The sequence below is a fragment of the Aythya ferina genome (assembly GCF_964211825.1).
Source record: "Aythya ferina genome assembly, chromosome: Z".
Taxonomy (NCBI): domain Eukaryota; kingdom Metazoa; phylum Chordata; class Aves; order Anseriformes; family Anatidae; genus Aythya; species Aythya ferina.
In genome coordinates, this window is record NC_140299.1 from 61,411,437 (window position 1) to 61,433,238 (window position 21,802).

Genomic DNA, 21,802 nt, shown 5'->3' on the forward strand with positions numbered 1-21,802 from the left:
ACTTGTAGTCATATAAATAATCTGATCGTTTTTTCCTCCTCTGGGTGCAGAACACCAAAAATTGCTACAATTGGCTTTAATCCAGAGATTAAGACTACTGTTTACTTGTTCTAATCAATAATTTCTTTTTAAGTACCACCATCAGAACATTTACAAAAAGGAAGAGAAAGGTATTTCAGGGCCATTTTGGCATTTCTTTTACTAGCTAGGGTATGAAGCACTGTAGAAACACTTCAAATGAGTGTTAGCTGCAATGTAGATTATAATGATGGGCCACACCCTTGTACTTGCTGTTCGCTTAAACAGTTTCCTAAAAGTACCTGTCGAGACTTGAAATTACCAAGTGCTGTCAAAGTGTTTGTCTTAAAATCACAACAGCAAGTACTCACGAGCCATCAACATCCACAAACTAAACAACTTAAGCATATTTCCCAAAGGTCCCATTTTTTGTTTTTCAGCATGTTAAAAAAAAAAAAAAAAGAAAAAGAAAAAGAAAAAGTATACATATGTGCCATCAAACAGAAAGTACAGCATCACTACAGGGCAATCCGCACAAAGTCAAACTAGGACCTGTTTGCACATGAACAGGCATTCACCCTGCAAGTGAAACACTGGGAAAAGTTTTCCCAACCTTCCTCCAGCCTTCAAATATCTTTCTGATTTCAACAAATGCATCATCAGAAATAGACTACTCATGGATCACCACACCAAGCCACTTATGAGTAACAAAAGCATAACCTGCCAGTATGTTTCCACAAGCACAAGAAATGTTATCCATAACAGAACCAGCACAACCAGTCATTAGTATGCTCACATTTCCCAGCATGTACTGAAGGCATCAAATGGCCTCACAAAAAAAAAATCATGGATGAGACTAACAACCACTACAAAGATGAATGAACACGCATAGACAAAAGTATGCATAGACTATACTTCTTACAAAACTGTTTTGTCTATAAACTTTGTCTTGATATTCCAAGGAAGCCTACAAAGTATTTTCCAATAAAAATAAAAATTAACCTCAGCAGATTAAACTCATAATTCAACAAGATACCTAAAATCACAGATTGATTGCAATTATTTGCTTTATTACACTTCATAAGTTTCAGTACATCCTGAACACTTTCTCCTTCTCACTCACCAAGCTGCCTAAGTGACAAATATCCTCCTTCTTTTTTAACTGAATTAACCTAAAAACATCTTCTCTTGCTATCAGCTATCCTTGCTTCACTGGAACTAGCAATTTTTTTCTCTCAAATGGTATAACAGCACAATCACAATAAACTCTAAGAAATATGTTTCAAGAAACCTTGTGTAGCTGCTTCTGTCCTCAAGCTATTTTTGCCTTAAAGCTTCCTGCATTTTCCTTGCTCCAGGTTTTAATCAATTATACCTTTCCCCATAGATTCTGCCTTGTTTAAAAGCATTATGTAAAACCATAAACAAAGCACTGCAGAAACAGTTTACTCAAAGCACATTTGAGAATCATGGAGGTTTATTATAAAATTCCAACTTCAGAAAGTTCTCTCCCCCTGCCTGCAAAACATGAACTTTCTTCCTGATCTTTCTTTAACAAAAATGCAAGCACCATCAGGAACATATTACACTTAAAATTATTACACATAATTTTCTGGCAATAATTATCAATACAATTAATTTAACTTAGATGTTTTCTTGCAGTAATTTCAATAAAACTAATTAAACACTGGTGGATACAAGAAACTAGTGATTAATTAGATTTAAAATCACTTTTAATATTTTTTTTCTTATAGGCTTAAGTAAGAACTTACATCTTTTCCCAGGACTCTGAGTTCAAACTGTGTTTCCTTAAAATGAACTTTTGTAATTCTAGGCCTGTAATATTGGGGGAAAAAAAGACAGACAGTGAGACTAATTTCATAAATAATAAAACTTGAAGCTGTATGCATTTACATACAAAGACAAAAAAGGATTCACAGGTCAGATTATTTTTTTAGGTATGTACCAAATACCAATAGAAAATTAGCAGTACTTAAAGATACCAGCACGAGTATGGTAAATTGGAAATATTTTTTTCAATACTTGCATTATAAAAGAATTTTTTTTTTTCATGTATAATACATACACGGATTAGGAATTCCAACTATATATTTTTAATAATACAATTATACTTTCAAACTTATAGCACAAATCACGTATCTCTGTACAGTATCATTGTACAGATATAGCACAGAATACAGTTAAACTATACCTACCAGAAATATTTTCCTACTTGTTTTTTATTCTTGTAGACAACAACTCCTATGGGTGTTAATCCTAAAAAGTATTCAGATTTGTTTTCACCCTATAAAATAAAAGCATATGCCACTCAGTTATTTGCATTTGCAGTTGGTATCAGTGTAGCTGTGAGGTCTGGTGGAGGATGCCAGCATGGTGACTGGCTTGAACACACTGGTTTACACTCCCTGCAAACAGGAAAGCAGGACTTCATCTACCAAGAGTAACTCCTGTACAAAAACTTCTATGCACAGATGCAAAGAGGCAAGAAAGAGCAGGGGTGAGGGACTGTCGCTTTCCACATCCTATGGTGAAACACCAACAGCAAACAGGTAACTGCCATGTTGAGCTTCACACTTAGGCCCCTACTGCAGGGTGTTAGGGCAGGTCTAGGGCAGGTCTTTATCCCATGGTGCAAAGGGGAAGCAGAAACAGAACCAACAAGGAAGTCTTTCCTAGAACCTAACTACTACATTTTAACCCTTCCACCTTTATGAATAATCATCACTACCATGGCAATACCTTATGACACAGAAGGTGTTCAAAGGACTGAAAAACTTTTGCATGAGTTTGCAAGAAAGTCATCACCAAAAACTAGCCCACCTGCCTGCTTGAGGGAATACTGAATAACCCTGCAAGCACTAAACCTGCAGAGCACAAACCACAAAAAATACCCGCTGTGAGACTGAGTGACTGTAGAAAGTGCCCTCCTGTATGTGAGAAAGCTCAAGCACACCTCCATGAGCTCTGCTTCTGATCCTCAGTGAACTAACCACATAGGGCATGTTTGCTTTTAAGGTGACTAACCAAGCAGAAGACCTGTGGTTCTTTATGCACACTGCTCCATCCTAGAATGGGGGCTTTTGTTGCTACTGTAATACAAATAGTAAGAAATACTCATGGGTCAGTCTTGGGGATGAATGATGCACCCCTCATTACCCAGGCAGGAACCCCTTTGCACAGCATAAGCAAACTAAGGAGACAGAAAAAAAAATCTAGACTCTGCTAATTTAACAAGGTTTTGTTGGGTCATGTCAAAGCCTGTTCCAGTAACTCCCCCAGCTTCCTATGGGTGGGAGGGGCACAGAGCATTGGATATGAATATGATCAAGCCACAGGGTACATTAAAAATACTTAATATTGTGGGCTACACAATTTTCAGCAGGAAATACATACTTAATCTTCTGGTATTATCTTGATTTCTTTATTTTCTTTCAAGTAATTTTACAGCGTTCTGACATCTGACTCTGAACTGTCTACTTTACAACTCCTCATTTGAAGTTCTGATTTTCATTTATTCAAAAAAAAACCTGCCACAAGCACAATTATTCAAACAAGATAGGATGATGTTTCCACCAGGAGCACATAGCCTCCAGGTAATGACTTGGATCCAATCCCAACACACGTTGTTTTACAAAAGAAGTGGAGGCATTTGCTGAGGCAATATAGTCAACCTACAGTGCTGCATGATACAGCAGAGAAAAAGCTGGAAACAAGCTCCATGTCTTTAGCAACACCATCACAATCAACATCAAAACAGGCCTGACATGCTGCTGATGCTATCCCCACATTATTTTTTGAAATAGTTTTGAAAAGTTAGCAGCACTCACTTCTGTTATTTACACAAGAATAATGAAAAAATTATTGTGTCAAAGACAAATGTTATAACCCTCTCTCATTTCTTCTGACACTTGCACTGATAACTTATTACTTATAGGAATTGTTTTTTTCCCCAGAGTAGAGACAATTGTCTTTTGTAGGTGTAACACACGCACAACCTTTCATCTGAAAACCATTAAGCTGATGCACATGTGAATGCCCCATTCAGTCTGTAAATAAGTCTTCCTTTGCTTTCCTTAATTAAGTACGCTATTTTCTTTCAGGTTATTCTGTGGTGATTAAATTGTATAAACACTCTCCCCCACAATAGTACATGAGATTTTTTGTGTTGCTATCAAGTTTAAAATAGTTAAACAATACTTACATAAACAGGATGGAGGTCCACTCCATACATTTCCAGGGATTTGGCTACCCCTAAGTAGTTTGCTTCTGCCTCAGCAGGAACTTGACCCCTGTAAAGAAAATTCTGCATAAGAACATTGCACTTCCAGTCAATGTATTAAAATAAGTCATATTGATAAATTCAGTTTGCTGGATGGGTATGCAACCCTTCCTGCCACTCATTGGTACTGGCACTCTGCTTACGTACTGTAAGCTCTAAGGAAGACTGGACAGTACGCACAAACTTTTACTAAAGTCTCTGCTATATGATCCTATGACAGATGCATGCTATCAAATATAAAATATACATATACTGCAGTGGCTAATCTTTTCCCTGCTGTCACAAACACACTTCAAACATTCTGTGCTTGGGTTTCAATATGCAAAATAGGTCTTTCAAATACCTACATGATTATTAATAAAGCAGGAGTGGAGTGACTGACTGGGGGACAATCTCCCCTCAGCTGTGCCAAAGCTACAAAGGGTTTCTGAAAGCAGGGTTCATGACTTCAGATAAAATATTCTTTTCTTTGTAAAATCTCGTCTACAGGAAGTCACACCAACTGGTAATACCCAAGCCTGCTACTGTGAAAACAAAGTTTAGAGTCTGTCACAAGAGATTAGCAGTTTCAAAGATCCAGCTCGCCTTCCCATCTGCAAATATCAATTCATCATTCAAAAACTAATGTCAGCTGAATGCTGGTAAGAAACAATAGGGGAAATCTGTTGGAAGAAAAAAAAAAAAAAAAAAAGAGAAAGAAAGACTGGGCTATTAGGAACATATAAATACATTCAAAGTCTCCAAAAGTAAGCATATCCTCAGAATTTAATTGGTTCTTCCCTTAATAACTGCCATTGATACAAAAGCTAAAAATATGATAAAAAGAATGTGCAACCAAAACCAGTTTCTCTGGGCATAACCAACAGGAGCAAGGTACATGCAGTGCCATAGCTGTCTTGGAAAAATGTTTCCATGCTGGGCTCAAGATAAAGAAGCTCTTTCTAGATCTCTACATCACCAATCCATCCCTAAAATGTCTCTGGTAGACAAGACAACTGAGGATATGTTCTCAGCCCAGTCCAGCTTCAAAATTCATAACCAAATCATAGAATCATAAGGGTTGGAAAAAGACCTCCAAGGTCATCTGGTCCAACCATCCCCCTACCACCAGTGTCACCCAATAAACCATGTCCCTAAGCACCATGTCCAACCTTTCCTTGAACAACCCCAGGGATGGTGACTCCACCACTTCCCTGGGCAACCCGTCCCAATGCCTGACTGCTCTTTCTGAGAAGAAATGTCTCCTCATTTCCAACCTGAACCTCCCCTGGCACAACTCGAGGCCATTCCCTCTAGTTCTATGGTCTCACTATCACACAGAAGTCAATGCTAGCAGTGCTGAACCAGCAGTGTGTGTACACCTCGGTTTCACACTATTTTCTGATGCTTCTGAGACCTAACTGTGGCCAGCAGCAAAAGAGTATCAGAGAGGTCAATGAAAAACCATACAAAACACTATTTTTAAGGCAGCTCTCATTCTACAACCACAGTTTCCCTGGCTTCTGAATTTCCTTTTTAAGGCTACAAACTTTTGAGGCAAATGGGATTTGATCTGATTTATTACATTAATGACTATAGAAACTTAAGAGAGAGGAATGAAGTGGCCTGATACATAGGAATTCATCTCAGCTTTTAGTTCTGAAACATAACCTCTGTGATGTTGAACCAAACTCTCTGTGCCTCGGTTTCCATCTTCTAGAGCAGAGAAAAAAAAAGAAAAAAAAAAAACACAGTATTTTTTCTTCACAAAAGACCTACAGTAAGGCTCTCTGTAATGCATCAGTTAATACAGAGCAGACAGGCCACCATACATAAATAATTACTGAACAAGAGACTCTCTTCCTTTTAAAAAGAAAACTCAAGTCGATGTGGCGACTGGCACAGACTCCAATTACAACAGAATTTTTCAAAGAGAACAGCTGCGTCTCTGCACTAATAGCTATTATCATTAAACAAGGCACAAATAACACTAACATGCAAAACTACAGGCAAGGAATTAATTAACCTTTATCCAGATTGTGGCTTTATTATAGCAAGAGAATCAAGAAATCTAGATCTACATACAAGATGGCTAGTTCTGATTATCTCTACATAATTTTGACAAAGGGCATGATGAACATATTCATAAAATGTTTCTTGCTGCTCTCATGTTAATAAATGGTTATATCACAATTGCACCTAACTTGGACTTGTTAGAACAAGCTTCCTTACACTTACCAGGAACATGAAGTTGGAGATAAGCAAGTAAATGTTTATTTTGGCTTTATGTACTGTTGAACTTCTTTCATATGTTTTATTTTCAAAACCAGTTTTACATTTTGCATTTTTGAAGGCATTGTGGTCTAATATTGGCAGGTTGGGAAGCCAAATCTCTCTGATTTATAGTGCTTTCATGCAGCAACTGCTGGTTCTGCCTCTATTACTCAGACACCAAGAGGACTTCTGCCTAAAACTAACCTCACTGAAAGTATTCTATATGTAGAATGCTATTTCTGTAAAAAAAAAAAAAAAAAAAAAAAAGCAAGTGGGGTAGAAAGTGCTACTGAACTACTGTGTTATTTTTGTTGTGTTTTGGTTTTTTTTTTCTCTTTTTTTCTAAGTATTTTTTTATGTCCAGAGACAGTATAGAGTTAAACCTTCTCTTTAAGACGAGTGTTTTCAGACCTTCTGCATGTGTATATAGCATTTAAGCTACATTTGTACAGGCTACATTTCTGGCACTGCTTTCCACAAATTCTTTACGGGAAATTACATTCTTTTCTCCAACTTCCATATGAAACTGCTATATTTTCCCTCTCCAAGCAACTACGGAATTAATGGGACCAAAGGATGCTAGTTCTTATCTTGCTCTCCTTATCTGTTTGGCAATGCAGTGCATCTCCTACTTGTCCTTATAGTTTGGCTTCATACTACAAGTAATCAAGAGATATTTTATGCACAAATTGCAGTCTGACAGATAATCAACTGACAGCCAAAGCAGCAACTTGGGGCCCACCATCAGGCAGAAATTACCCAGTATGTCAAAGATCTTGGATGTTTCATGTCCATATTTCGATCTTGGATGTTTCATGTCCAAGGTGATTATTGTTCCAGTACAGGGAAGATGGAGAGCTGAAGCTTTACAGTCTCACAGAATCAACCTCTTTTCCAACTTTTACCAAGGTTAAATTGGGATTGCATGAATCTCTCAGGTCTGCTGATATACCTGTTTCAGATCTCTTTGGTTCTCCTTTGTCCTGTCTCCAGTAGCCATAACATTCTCCTCCTACAATCTCTTCAACAGCTGTTGTTGCCAAATACCATAAGTCTATCTTATTTCTGCTCTCTCAGCTCCTTCTCATAAAGAGCTGCTTCTCCTGTCACAAAAGAAATGTTTTCAGGTACACTTTTGATGTCTGCAAACTTCTGTAGTGCCTGGTTCAGTTTAAATTAGAATTCCTCTGAGGCCCACCAGATATCCTCTGTTCCCACTACATTAAGGTTTCGTGTAAAGTTTTGGAACTTGTTTGCTTTTTGTCTCCACACGAGCACTACAAATTCCCTGAGCTATACAGTGCTGCCTGATGACTGTTTCTAGGTGCTGCTTTTTTTCTTATGAATCATACATTCTTCCTTACCATAGAATCTATTATATTGGCCACTGCCAATACATTTTACATAAGATATGTTGGTTAATAAAATGAAAGGACTTTATGCTTGTAAAACAAAACTGACTCTTTAATTCATGCAGATGTTGCAACTGACTTTATCACTTAAACTGTGGGCATACAAACTGCTTTCCTGGTACCTCCTGCAATGTGAGCTGCTGCTACAAAGATTCATGCAGGTTGCTACAAGCACTCCTTCATTACCACAGCTAAGGATCTGGCAAGAAAATAGAGGCTTCATTGTACTAAGTTCTGCACATTATTACATTAAACGTGTTTTTGTCCTAACAGTTCATTATTTGAATACACAGGGCAGTACAAGAAAAGAAATATTATTATACCCATTTTACAGACAGCAGACTGAGGCATGTGCATAGTAAGCAACTTGTTCAAAATTATGCCGGAAACCTGACCTGAAACAAGGAACTGAACTCAAAGATGTCAAAAGATTTTGATTTCATTCTCTTGCACTACAAACTAAGAGGAAATTGAAGTGCTATTAAAACTGCTGGTTCACAAACATCAACACCAAGGTCTGATAAATATCCTATTTCCAACCATTTTCTTATTTGGTTTCTAAAATAATAACTGCAACTATGGAAAATGTTTGCTGTTCCGGAGTAACACAACTGGATGCTCTGTGCTCTTTTCTTGAGCCACTGCACAACAAGGTGCTACCTTTTCCTACCTACCAAGCATCTTTGAACCCAATTTTACCTGAAAAGCTCACAACAGTACTAAATTCTTACATCAGAGTTTTGTGAATCCGTTCTATGGCATCTTCCAACTCTTCTTTCTGGTCTGGAACAAAGCGGTACTCTGAGACGTAACCTGCAGTGTGCTTATAAGGGTCGTAGTCTCCCAGCTCAGCTGAAGTGCAAAAAAAAAAAAAAAAAAGAGAAAAAGGGTTACACACTTTCAATGTTTTATGTTAACCAAAAAACCTGTTATCTAATACACCTATTTGTGCTAATTCGCTTCTTTCCAAGTGACTGTAAATTGACTATGCAATCAGTTAAAAATTCAGAAGTCTACCTTTCCTTAGAAGAAAAGTAGAAAATACCCTTCGGTTTATATATAGAACTGTACATAATAGCTCATATAAAAACAAGCAAGCATGTCTTCAATCATTTTTAAAGAGAAACGGAAGGTTCAAACAGCTGGAAGTTTTGACAGGAAACGTACCACTTCTACAGGACTAAATCTGAACTCATCAAGCCAGCAACGTTGAACTTTGATGCCATATGTTATTTGGCAGCATATGTAAAACAAGTGGAAAAGCAAAGCCTAGTTTTTTGGAATATCTATGCCCTCATGATATGCTGTAACATTAAAGATGGAACTGATCCATACTGCTGCTAGGACTTTTAATGGAAATGTCAGCGTGGGAACGGGTATGGAGACAAATATCCCAAAGTACCTGGAAGTAGGCTCTTCTACAGGTAAGCATCATTTCTTGTAAGGAAATACAAGACTTCAGTCTTCAATAAAATACCAATGTATTCTCTGAACATGAAATTATTTTTTTTAATCAAAATAATTTTCTAATTTAATATTTCTAAAGGAAAAAAAATCAATGAGTAGGCAATATAATTTTCTTTGAAACAACCTTGAATTCACATACGTTGCTCAGATTAATTTACCCATTGCTATCCAACTATTAAATACGCATGTACCTTTTTCAGAACTCTCTTCTAACGATCTTTATATTCATATCTATCTGAGAAAACCTCATGAAATTAATATTTCTATGTTTTTCTATAAACTGGGTAAAAGCAGAATAAATTGGGCTTTTATGAGAAAACCTTCACTGAAGCTTTCTATCCAGTCTCCACCGAAGGAAAAAACATAGCCAAATGGAGGTTACAAGAGCCATGAAGAAAGAGTCATCTCGTAACTCACATTTCTTTCTAGATCCTAATAGTTTCTAGATCAAGAAAGTGATCTGTTCAGTAGAGGTGTTCAGATGTTTCTCAAAATATCTCCACAAAAACAATATGGTTCTTGCATGTAACAGGAACAGCAGGACAAATACAACAGCAAAATTTTCAGTTTTGCCAATGGGAAAAAAAAATCAGAATAAAACCCAGAATTGGTATATTCTGCAAACTGTGCCATAGGTGCTGATTTTTGCACCATCATCACTGTAATAGTCTGCAGTCTTTGCCATGAAAGGAGGAAAATGACTGATGTGCTATGGACAGGTTCTGCACAGACACCAGAGATGACACCCAGGCACAACCTGAATGGTGCAAGCAGGGCCTGTGGCTGGAACAGGATTTGGCCAGAGGACTCTGGGAGACCACATGTCCCCTGGGCTCCTTCTAAGCCTGGCAGCTGATAGCTCCAATGACTCCCTCAGAGAAGCAGGTTCTCAGACATTACTGAATTTCCACAAAAGGAAAACCATCTTGGTTTGGAAGAGAAAGAAACAGAGTCTGGCACATGACTCAGAGAAACCATTGACCTCAGTGCTAATGCATTAAGTTGATATTTTAAGTATCTGACATGAATGTTTCTCAGTTGTCAATTTACATAAATTAAACACTTGGAAGCCCTAAATAATAACAGCAATAAACAAATGAATATAGTAAGCTTTTTAGAGAGCCAATGGGAATGTACATTTACTGGTGCCAGGACTATATTTAACCCACAGCATCTAATTTTTGTCATACTTTACCTTCCCTTTCTCACATGAGCTTCCTCATTTTTTTCCAATAGAATATCTGAGATTAGAATCATACAAACAAGATGCTTCACACATGCAGTATAGTTTCAGGGAAGGCATATATGCCAGTAATGTGAGAAGTACAAACAGTTTTTTCAGAGAATGATGTGTCACTTTTCTTATATGGTGAAAAGTTATTTTAAAATAATTTCACAAAAAAACAAAAATTGCATGAAATTTTAGCTTTTCCACAATCCATGGAATACACTGTGAAATTCTGCATACTGCCTACTCATATTTCACATACAAGTTATTCTGAAATGGAAATGAAACAAGGTCCATTTTTTAATGCCGTACTGTGTTGAGTCACATTTGGAATACCAGTAATGCAAATAATCTTTGCTTAATTCAAATCACACACAAGAAATATAAATTTAACAAGTTATAGACTCAGGCTGCAGTGTGGCTCATCATATGATTTTTGGTTACTGACTGTATTTGAATAATGAGCTTGAATTGCAGTGTGAAAGGAATAGCTGGCTGGTAGACAGACAGCTCCTTTCTAAATGACTGTTAGTTCCATCAAATGCAGAGGATATAACATCCACTGAATGCAGAAAAATGACAGGTAGATTAAAATTCTCCACTTCAGGTCAAAACATATCCTCCCTTCAAGCAGAGGCATATTCATATTGACATAATGTAATTTTGAAAGATTCTTTTATTTGACACACTTTGTGGCTGGAGGCTGCCAATATCCCATCAAATCTGTAAGCTTTGTGATGAAGAAAAAAAAATACACCACAGAAAAAGACGTGCTTTTCACATACTCCATATGCTACGTAAAGTCATAAGGTTGAAAGTACAAAATAAGGTATCCCTAAGCAAGGTAAAAACTGTTTGGCATAGTCAGCAGACTGGCTTCCCAGTTTCTTTTTGTGTTAGTTTCCAAATGATTTCCACGTAATCTGTTCAGAATGTTTATCTCTTTACAGTTCTATAGCTGAAATCAATCGCATTAGCTTTGTTCTGTTCTGAAATGGGTGGCAAACGTGTTAGTGAAGTCCTCAAGTAACACTTAAATGAATCATAATACAGGCTTAACAAAGAGAAGCTTGCAGCTGGCCAGAGGAACTTACACTGAATTACGTATGCTCCCAGCTGTGCTGCAGTGTTGACTGGGCAAGGCAAGCGGCCCTGTAAGATGTCTTGCTTGACCTGCAAGAAAAACTGATACCTAAAACACAGAGAGAACACAAAACTATTATTTCAATATTGGGTCTGCTGCACCACATAATGTTTCATCATCTTCCATTTTGATGACACACCACACAGCATAACTATATGACAGTCAAAAACTGTATTTTACATCTGAATTACTTTTCTCCTTTTGACCTTTAAATGATAACTAAGGTTAACCTAGTGAAAGAACACAGATAAGGGAGAACCCTGCAGTTTTCCCATCTGCTTGCATCATGTAGATAAAAATAATTTTCTCATAAAAATGTAATTTCTCTCTTTAGACTTTCATAGAGCAGTCAGGAAGTTGCAAAAGAGGGCTTGAAACCAGAAAAAAAAAAAAAAAAAGTGTAAGAAATCTATCAATTGGCCACTGATCAGTGGATCACCATTCCGAAGAACTCAACACCTCTTGACTCAAAGGTTTCCTCTGATACCAGAATAACAAGTCTAGCGGAAAAAACAGCAGATTTCATTGAGTCCATTCCCTTGTGAAAAAACAGGTGAGCATATAATCAACAGCTCTTCATATCTGTCAGCATGGGGGACTCCTTGCCTTTGAACAGACATAGCAAAGCTAAAATGCAATTTTCAAAACCATAACCTACTTCTACACTTGATGAAGCACATATGCAGGCCTCAAAGAGAATCCACACCAAATCTCAAATCAGCAACATAAGAGAAGTGAAGATAATACCAAAGTTTTAAAAGAGTATTTTTAACTGATGACATTTAAGCAGGTAGTGTCTTTTTACTTTCTACCATTACCTCAAATGCAAACCAAACACCTTAGAAGCTGCTTTGTCAGTCTCTAGTGTGCCTGTTCAGCATGTCAGACAAATTACTCAGATATCACACCATTTAAACACAAGTATCTACATTTGCCACAACTTCCCCTGTTTTTCAAATGCTGCACTTACAGTGAAACAACATGCAAAAAAAAAAAAAAAGGAAAAGTAATACAGAAGGAAACATGCCATCATACAAAGGCTCTGTTTGGTTTTGAAATTCGCCATATTCATTATAGGATATCCCTTTACACAATAGGCTTTGTGTGTTTTTACTGCAACAGATTTACACAGCATTTCACACCATTTTAAACAAACGTCTTGCACCAGCTTCGTACAAAAGCAACACTGAAGAGGTAGCTTCTTAAATAAAAAATGGTCATCCACAGGTGCATATGGCTTTCTTACTACTCACCAACTCAGTTTGATTTACATTTAGCTACACTGCAACTAACTTATTCTGTTTTAGCACAGGTCACTTATGAAAGCACCTTGAAACGCTCTGCAAGTTCAAAGAGCAGTTATCGTGATCTCAGGGAAGTTTGCAAACTGCAAGTGTTGTGACAGTTGATCCACAAAATCATTTAAGATCCATTCAAAATTACTAGACTTGATCAGCCCAGATGAGCCTCTGTTTAAGGATGCTAATTTCTTTCTCAATAGTGATACCCTACCATTTGTGCAGTGCCAGACATTACAGAAAGAATACCCATCATCAAAAAAATGGTTAACATTCTCCACCTCTAAGGGCCACGGAGCTGAATAACATTTTTTTTTGGATTTTTTTTTTGGCAGTGTTAGAAAACATGAAGTACATACACTCTAAGTGTTTTCTCTATCTAAGCAATACCTCAGTACTAATTCTAGCTAATGCTCAATAGTCCCATTGAGACAAATTATCCCAGTATGATTGATGATGATGACTAATAAGATTTTAAATTTATTGTGGAGCACTGAGAATCTTCCTTTTAACATTAAATGTTTTTCTGATATGCACTCATTTTTCTGCTAGCACTTCTGCAGCTCTACAATGCGGTTTGAGAACAAATGATGCTATCAATGTCTTTTTCATGTCGCAGGTATCTATAGGTCTGCATTCTCATATTGTTGTCTCAAAGTAAAACCGAGCAAGAAACTGCCCCAAAAAATTAAAAAAAAAAAAAAAAAAAAATAGAGTCTGAGCCAAGAATTAATAGTTATTAATTTCTTGAGTGATTTATGCAAACCGAAGATCTCAACTCCCACTGAAGCAGGTAAGCTCCTCACAGAACGAGGCCTTTTGTCCAAACTTGTTGCTAAAGCACTCTCACCTTCTGCGCTGTCATGTTTGTCACGTGCACATAATAGTGCCTAAGCATGAGTTCACTCTAGCAAACTCATCCAATAAATGTTAATAGGTATCACCTCAGCATTAGCTTTTGCCTACAAGCTAAAATTAGATTTTGCTGGGAAGCAATTACAAATTTGACAGGTTTTCATTATTTGCAAATAGTAATCATGTAATGCCACAGATCATTAACATCTCATAACAACAGACTCAACACTCATATCCATTAAAATAACAAATACACGCTCCAAAGAAACATGGTTAGCACATCACTGGAATTACACACTTTGGCAGAAAATTACTATTATAAAGAAAAGGAGGGCCTTTAATCTCTCTTAAGCATAAGAGTATGGGTTTAGTGCTGAATTTTTTCTGAAAATCCGTATCTCCTTTCCAATGCTTAGGAGTCTAAGGGAATAAATGCTCAGAAATGTTGATGGCATTTGGCTATCTTCATCAGGCTCTATTGAAGAGCACAGACATAAATGAACCATTTTCTTTTGCCTTTCCTCTGTACCTTCTGAGGTGCAAATTTCGCATGACCCAACACTGTTCAGACACAAACGGAGGCTTACCAGTCATGACAAAATATTTAGTGACTACACTTGCACATCTAATTAGCAGTGTGAATCACTGATTGATCTTATGACAAGAAAAACAGAAACACTTTTTGAAAATTTACCCGGTCATTTCACAGACAGAAATCCATATGCATCCCGAATAGCAATCACAACAGGTTCTGTGGCCAAAGCTCCACCCCCAGGACCATCTTTCTTCCCCTGTGAGCAAGGTTGAAAGCGGTCTGGAAAAGTACAGGAGAACTACAACAAACTTTCACAGCAGAGAGGCAGTAATACTGATTAATACCATGGCCAGCTTACACACTTTCAGCTGCAAAGTCACAGTATTTATTATTTTTACCAGGCTAGTATCAGTCCTGTTATAGTCCGTTCCTGCAGTGGCAGCATGAAAAAAAATCTCATCCTGGTACAAGACAAATATTCTGACCATGCTGCAAAAACTGCCACCTCTGATTAGTAAAAATTGAAAACCCTGTGTTTATTCTAATGAGTTCTCCTGTGTCATATTCCTAGGGCATCAAAAGAAATGTTTTGGCATTTATTAATGCAAGTCAGCACACTAACCACCTACCTATCAAAATTCTTTTTGAACATGAGCTAATTGTCTAAGATCTTTCATAAACAAAGCAAACAGAAAACCCTGTCTGTGAAAGTTCAGGCAAGCGTGCGTGCGTGTGCGCGTGCACAGGAATGTGAACACGTCTATATATATATTGTGTGCATCCCCATTTTTGTAGAGGCCAAGCTTGGTTAAAAGAATCAAAAGCATGCAGCTCTTCAATTTCCTTCACATATTTTTAGAAAGATCAACACAAATCCTCTTGAAAAACAGTTGGAATTTAAGCTACAACCAATAAAGAAGAAAATTACCTGTATTTGTATTTAGAAATCCAAGTAAACTCTAAACTTCACTATTGCACAATACATGTACAGATAGGGCAATTCAATCCTTTTAAAAAAAAAAAAAAAGAAGAAAAAAGAAGCATGCCAAGTCCCCATGTTTTATAATGTAGCAGGGAATACCTTTTCATCCTGGTCTTCCAAAATAGTTGTGAGGTTAGTCGTAACTCTCTTCCTATACATGTTGAAGCAAAGATGTCCATATGTTCAAGCAAAAACCAACACCATAACAATATGCGCCTGAAGAGATTGCTACCCTGAAAACAGCAAAACCACATTCTCATCCAAATACTGTACCTTGTTATTTCTTCTTTAAGTTTACATGGATCCTCCGCATAGAATTTAATGCCAAAATACAGAGTATATGGGGGTCCAGCTGCAGAGAAGTAAGAAAGTGTGAAAGTGAATTGTTATGAAATGGTAGTTGTTAAGAATTGTTACCAGCTGCAACAAAGCAGCTACAAGGAAGCCTATCTAAATAGTTCATAAAACATGAAATCAGCAAAAAAAGCTACTGCTTCCACACAGCAAAGCTGTACTCACTACAGGAGGAAAAAAAAAAAAAAAGCTAAGAAGAGAATTTTTATTAACAAATACTAATCACTTGAGTATTTCTGATCATCTTATGGAGCAGCTTTAATTACGTGCTACCTTAATTAACAAATAATTGAAAATCTTTTCTATTTCACCTTTTAAAAATACTATTCTCCAGAAAGATTCAGTTAACTCGGGACCATGATTCTTACAGCCACACTTATTCCACATATGTTCCACTTTTCGCATATTTTTATATTTTATAGAGGGTTTCCAAACTTTTGTTAAAGTAAAATAATCTTTTTATATTACTTAATTATAATACAAGTAACAGATGTTACATCTGTGTTATCTGTAGAGTGGCAGCAAGAGCAGATGCCCTACTATCAGTGTGAAACACTACTTTTGTTTTCATAAGAAAAAATGGAATCTGACTTGATTATGGTAAGGTACGGTGTAGGAGAGTTTTCACAGCTACTGTGAAACTACATATACAAGTTAAGGATAGCATCCTTTATTATTCTAAAGTAAAATTTAATTACATAGAAATCTTTGGACACTAATTACACAAGTTATCATAAAATGGCGGCATGTTCAATCTGTGTGAAATTTTGATAAAGCTATGAACCGTAGCAATAAACTAGTTCATGGACTATCAAGCTGTTTTGACTAGAACAGAGATGCTGGACAGAGTACTTCTGTGGAATATTGCCTCTGTTACTTCACTTTCAGATAACTTCTTTAAGTTTGAATTGAATACTTACTGTTTATCAGCTCCTTATGTTCAGCAAGGGTCTTTGCAGGGTCCAGCCAGTACTGTGAGACAGATGATGGAAGTTAGTCACTTACATGGAAAATTAAGAAAGAGTAACTGCAATTATGCAAGTCCAATGTTACATATCTTCTCTAGGAGTAGTGGTCTTCCTGAAAAGAAATGTTTTGCTAAGAGGCCCCCATCTCAGGCTCCAGACCAAGCTGGCTCTAGGGAAGTATCACACAAGGTACATTTTGGTGTCTATGTTACCCAAGGCAGCTAGCACACGGCTGCGCACAACCTTTATATTTTCTTCCTGTGAGATTAACATAAGCAGGATGACTCTGAAGTAACAGCAACAGCAAAGCAAGTAAGACAGGACCAACAAGGAAAGAATGAAGGCACTACATTTCTTTTCTGAAAAAAAATAAAATAAAGATTGTAGGGAAGAACAGGCATAACAACACTCCTACTACAACTAAGAAATGCCTGTAAGAACATAGTAATCAATTTTTATTTGTGTCCACTAAGTATAGGACGTGAAGAAATTGCTTCAACTGGAAGCAATGGAAAATAAGTTTTGATTTTTAGGAAAATGATTCCAGTAGCAGGGGAAGGATATGCCTGGAAATCATCACCCAGGGAGGGAGGGCACGGAGCCTCTTCCGCTAGGTTTATGGAAGCAGTTGTTTGCATCACAGATGGTGGAGGCATGCTAAATATGCCACAGAGTGGTGAGCTGTTACAAGGGTTCCCCTACTACTTGATCAACAGACACTACTTGCTCACTGATTACTCTGTCCTGACTTAATCAAACTTCTAATAAAAGTTTTACTGTTACTGTTCTGCAGACCAGCTGCATACTGATACATAGGTCACAGGCGCGATGAACACCCTGCTCTTGTAATCACTTCAGTTACTTATTTCTTCCTTCGCTTGGCATTTTGTGATTCAGTTATTGATCAAAAGTGCAGAGGCAGCAGCCAAGACCATTCTTGTCATTCTTGTCTTTACTTTTTTCAGTCCTATTCCCTCATACAGAAACTTTTTGGACTAGCTAAGATTGGCATACTTTCTTAAAACACTGGAAACAAATGCTGCAGAATAAAGCTGTTAGAAAATTGCCGCAGCTTGAATTTACTCCCTTCATACCCACACATTGTTTTTTTTTTTTTTTTTTTTAAATAAGGAACTATATATATCAATGAATAAAACAACCCCTTACTGGACTCCCTCCCTTCTTCCCTCCCTCCTTTCCCCCCCAACCCCCCCCAAAAAAAATAAAAATGTAGAGAATAAAAAATGAAAAGGTCAATCAAAAAATATTTTTGAACTTCTCTGGACTAAACAATTTCACTATCAGAAAGAGTAACACAGAAGACAGACAAAAACACTACAGAGGACTTGAGCAGAACATTTCAAGGAAGTAACTGAGTAAGTGGTTTTAAACAACTATCTTTATTTTGAGGGGGGAAAAAAAAAAAAAAGAAAGAAAAAGAGAGAAGAAAAAAGAAACATGAAAACAAAGTACTTCCATTAGCTGCTGATCCATCTGTAATAAAAGCAGCTTTGTGCCTTGTTCTTGCTCTAGGGGTAATACATTGCCATTTCAATCCAAGAATGTTTTTTAAGAAGTGCCATAAAGTAAGGTTGTAAGAGCTACCATCCCTTGATTCAGAAAGCTGCATTTTGAAACAAAATAATTAGGATAGTACTTTGCAAATGATGGATATCTTGTATTTGACTCTTACCCCTAAACAATCTCTCAGCACTCAAGATTGACAGCTTTACAAGGATATACATTTAGGAGCAAACACTTCAGATTTCCTAAATTTTGAAGGAAAAAAAATGTTCAATACATGTATTGACTACTTCCACTAACTATGCTAATAGAAATCCTCTTAATCCCAACAGAAGGCGGGAAGGAAAGAAAAACTTGTTACACTTGTTCAAACGTCCTATTGGAACTCCTTGTCAGAAATAATCTGGGCTAGCACAATAGGATGATAAAGAGATTTCAACGTAAACAGACAGAAAGAACTGCAAAATAACTTTGCAGCGCACATTCTGGCCACAGAACACCCCTCTTCCCAAAACTGGCATCACAATAGAAAAAAACACTGTCAAACTCACTTATCATTGAGAGTTTTATGTTACATCACTAGAAACCAAAATTATGCTGTTTCAAAATCAGATCAAAATCTGTGACAGAATAACTCCTTTGTTAAGTTTTCCTTAAGTAAACTGAAATCAGCTTCAAGGTGTGTTGTCTTACAGGCTTCTTTGCAGTTTAACTTTACTTGTACAGATACATCATTTGTGAACAATTTATGTTTATGGATGATCACTCAAGTTTCCAAGTGAAGCACTGAACAGTTACAGATTTTTGGTTGTCTCAGTAATCTCAACGTCACCTTCTCTTCTACCTATATCAATCACTGGCTGAGATAAAACAGAATTTAGCCACTTAACTGAAGACTGTGGACTATATGGACATGAACAGATAATACAGAAGAGGGGTTGATTGTATTATAAATCTTAATTCTCACTATGCTGTTCTTGACTTATAACACCAGTTATATTCCTTGTACAGAATTCAGCAGGAAATATCAAAATTCATATTCAGAGAGAATCTGAAGAGAGGAGAGGGAACAAATCTTGTTATTCGTATTGACAAACACTTCTTTTCTCTCCCCTCAATCTGAGTCAGGAGGAGGAACTGCATCCTGAGCCCTCATCACAGTGAGACAGCTTGCTGCTACTCATTCTAAGGGAACACAGCATCAGCTGCCACAAGTTGCTGTTGCAAGGGTACCATTGGCCTCTAGGTCCATGTGCTGTGTAGGTGAGGTGAAACAGTTCAGCTTGGACTGGATTACTGCTGGGACAGAAAGTGGTGGAGTTGAGGCAAGGCCCTAGTCTGTCTTGTGTCGCCTGTAAGTGTCTAGCATTGTGATAATGCCATGAACGATGCTTAAAATCACTTCGTAGCTACTTATTATTTTCAAGGCTGCCAGCATTTTCCTGAAGAATGCAAGGGGTGGGAAGAGCACAAGGGGATTTCTAACTTTTTATTTACAAGCCAAAGATGAATGGAATTTCATGGTTAATGAAAAGGCATTTTCAAGTCTACATTAGACAATAAAGATGGGAACATTCATAAAACCAGAAATGCCACAACAGAGCCCTCTTAGCATACATAGGCATGCATACGTAATATTGTGTATTAGTAACATGTTGAAGGTTTGTATACACACATGAATACTGTTGGGTATAGTTTTGAGGAAATTCTTAAAGATTCAAGAGAAAAGAAAAAACGAGCAGTCTCATTAATCCAATACACTTGCACAGCAGGTGCTGACAATAAACTTTGCATTTGTGAATGCCAAAGTAGCTCAAACCTGCAGCTCTGTTTTGCAGACAGCTCGCCAATTCCCAGTGATTCACCACCTGTGTCTCTCCTGCATGCACAGCAAGGGTTATCTGACTTATAAGCAACTCCCCACTACTGCAAACGGGGAGATCCCAGCATTTACCCACCCAGCTGCAGGTAATAAATTCTGTGCATCTGAAAGGGGAATTCAGTGTTCACAGAAGAAATGGAAAAAAAAAAAAAAAAAAAAAAAAGCTCACAGTATTTCTAAGTAGTGCTAACCAATGAAACTATCCATTTACTAAATTTAATTTGCTGTTATTTACAAAGACCACTTAATATTAGAACAATTTAAGAAATTACTATTTACTAAGACTGATGATAAATGTACAATGAAATGAAAAGATTCATATTTAATTTATAGGTAGGAATTATGAAAAAACAATATACTGAAAAAAGTACAGCATATATAAGAATAGATGGGCTATATTGTCATTTGTACTTTTACAGATCTGGCTCCCAAATGAAGATATTAAACTGAGACAAAACCATGTAACCAGTATACATCCATGCACCATGAAGTCTTTCATGATTTTTAAATGGGTGTAAACATCTTTCCGTGAATCTGGAATCATCATTTCTTGGATCTGCATAAGGTTAAACTTGGGTCAAATTCCATGAACATGCTTGAAATAAAATATTAACTAGGTTGAAATGTTTGCTGTGGTATCAATCAATGAAGCGTCCGGTGGAGAGAAATCTATCAACTTCAGACTAAATCACGAGCTGTCTCAATCAGATTCTATGAAGCTGTACCATGTCACATGTGCCAGTTTTTGTTCACAATTAAAACAGAAAAAAACACATCTTTTAAGAGATAATCTGGTATTTTTTAATTATGACCTGCAATTGTCATGATTCTTCCATAATTTAAGACTTTAGCAATCAGAATGATTTTGTCAATTTTCCTGCAAACGTTCCGTGCAAACAATCTAGATCGGCTAAACTGAAGACATCTGGGTAACCTCATTAATAAGTCTGAAAACAAAAAAGTTCTTTGCTCATATATAATAAATGTGTAACTCATCACATTATATATAGGTACATGTATAAACACCTACACCTATATAGTACCCACATACATCATATGTGGGTATTTCCTACATACAAAAATGTATGGAACACTTATCTTTTTTATTAGAATATGAAATTAAATTATACCTAGAATTAAATCTATACCAGTATGAGTTTCATGTTGATCTTGCTCCATTTTTAAAGCTCACTCTTTAAGCTCAACCACCTTTAACTCAGCTGACCACCAGCTTTGTCTAGGTTGTTTCAATCCATTAAATATCTGCTACAATTTCTAGCTTCTAATCAATATTATCAGCTTCCATTTTATTTTTATTGGCTTCTATGTCTATTTTTAACAAGCACTAGTCTTTTTTATTTTTGGATAACTTAGTTTACCATCCCTATGGACAAATGTCAAATCCACACCAAAAAAAATACAAGCTAATTACATTTCACCTGTTTTTCTAAGCTCTTGAGATCAAAATATATAATACATAATGTGACAATAATGCCCTATAGAACAAATGTTTTCAGTGGCAAACGGATGTTTTAAAATTGTGCCCTTTTTTCTATAGTTATGTTACATGCAGTCTGCTCGA

General features: G+C 36.8%; 1 protein-coding gene across 1 annotated transcript in view; it reads right to left on the minus strand.

Moving 5' to 3' along the window:
* Nucleotides 1-21,802, minus strand: part of EPB41L4A (erythrocyte membrane protein band 4.1 like 4A) — a 131,136-nt gene that overhangs the window by 54,495 nt on the left and 54,839 nt on the right. Inside the window, exons 3-9 of the mRNA XM_084504428.1 lie at nucleotides 16,767-16,818; nucleotides 15,766-15,844; nucleotides 11,773-11,870; nucleotides 8,715-8,835; nucleotides 4,241-4,328; nucleotides 2,235-2,323; nucleotides 1,791-1,854 (exon numbers count right to left, since the gene is read on the minus strand). Of these exons, the coding sequence (XP_084360554.1) occupies nucleotides 1,791-1,854; nucleotides 2,235-2,323; nucleotides 4,241-4,328; nucleotides 8,715-8,835; nucleotides 11,773-11,870; nucleotides 15,766-15,844; nucleotides 16,767-16,818 (591 nt within the window). The remainder of the gene's footprint in view (nucleotides 1-1,790; nucleotides 1,855-2,234; nucleotides 2,324-4,240; nucleotides 4,329-8,714; nucleotides 8,836-11,772; nucleotides 11,871-15,765; nucleotides 15,845-16,766; nucleotides 16,819-21,802) is intronic.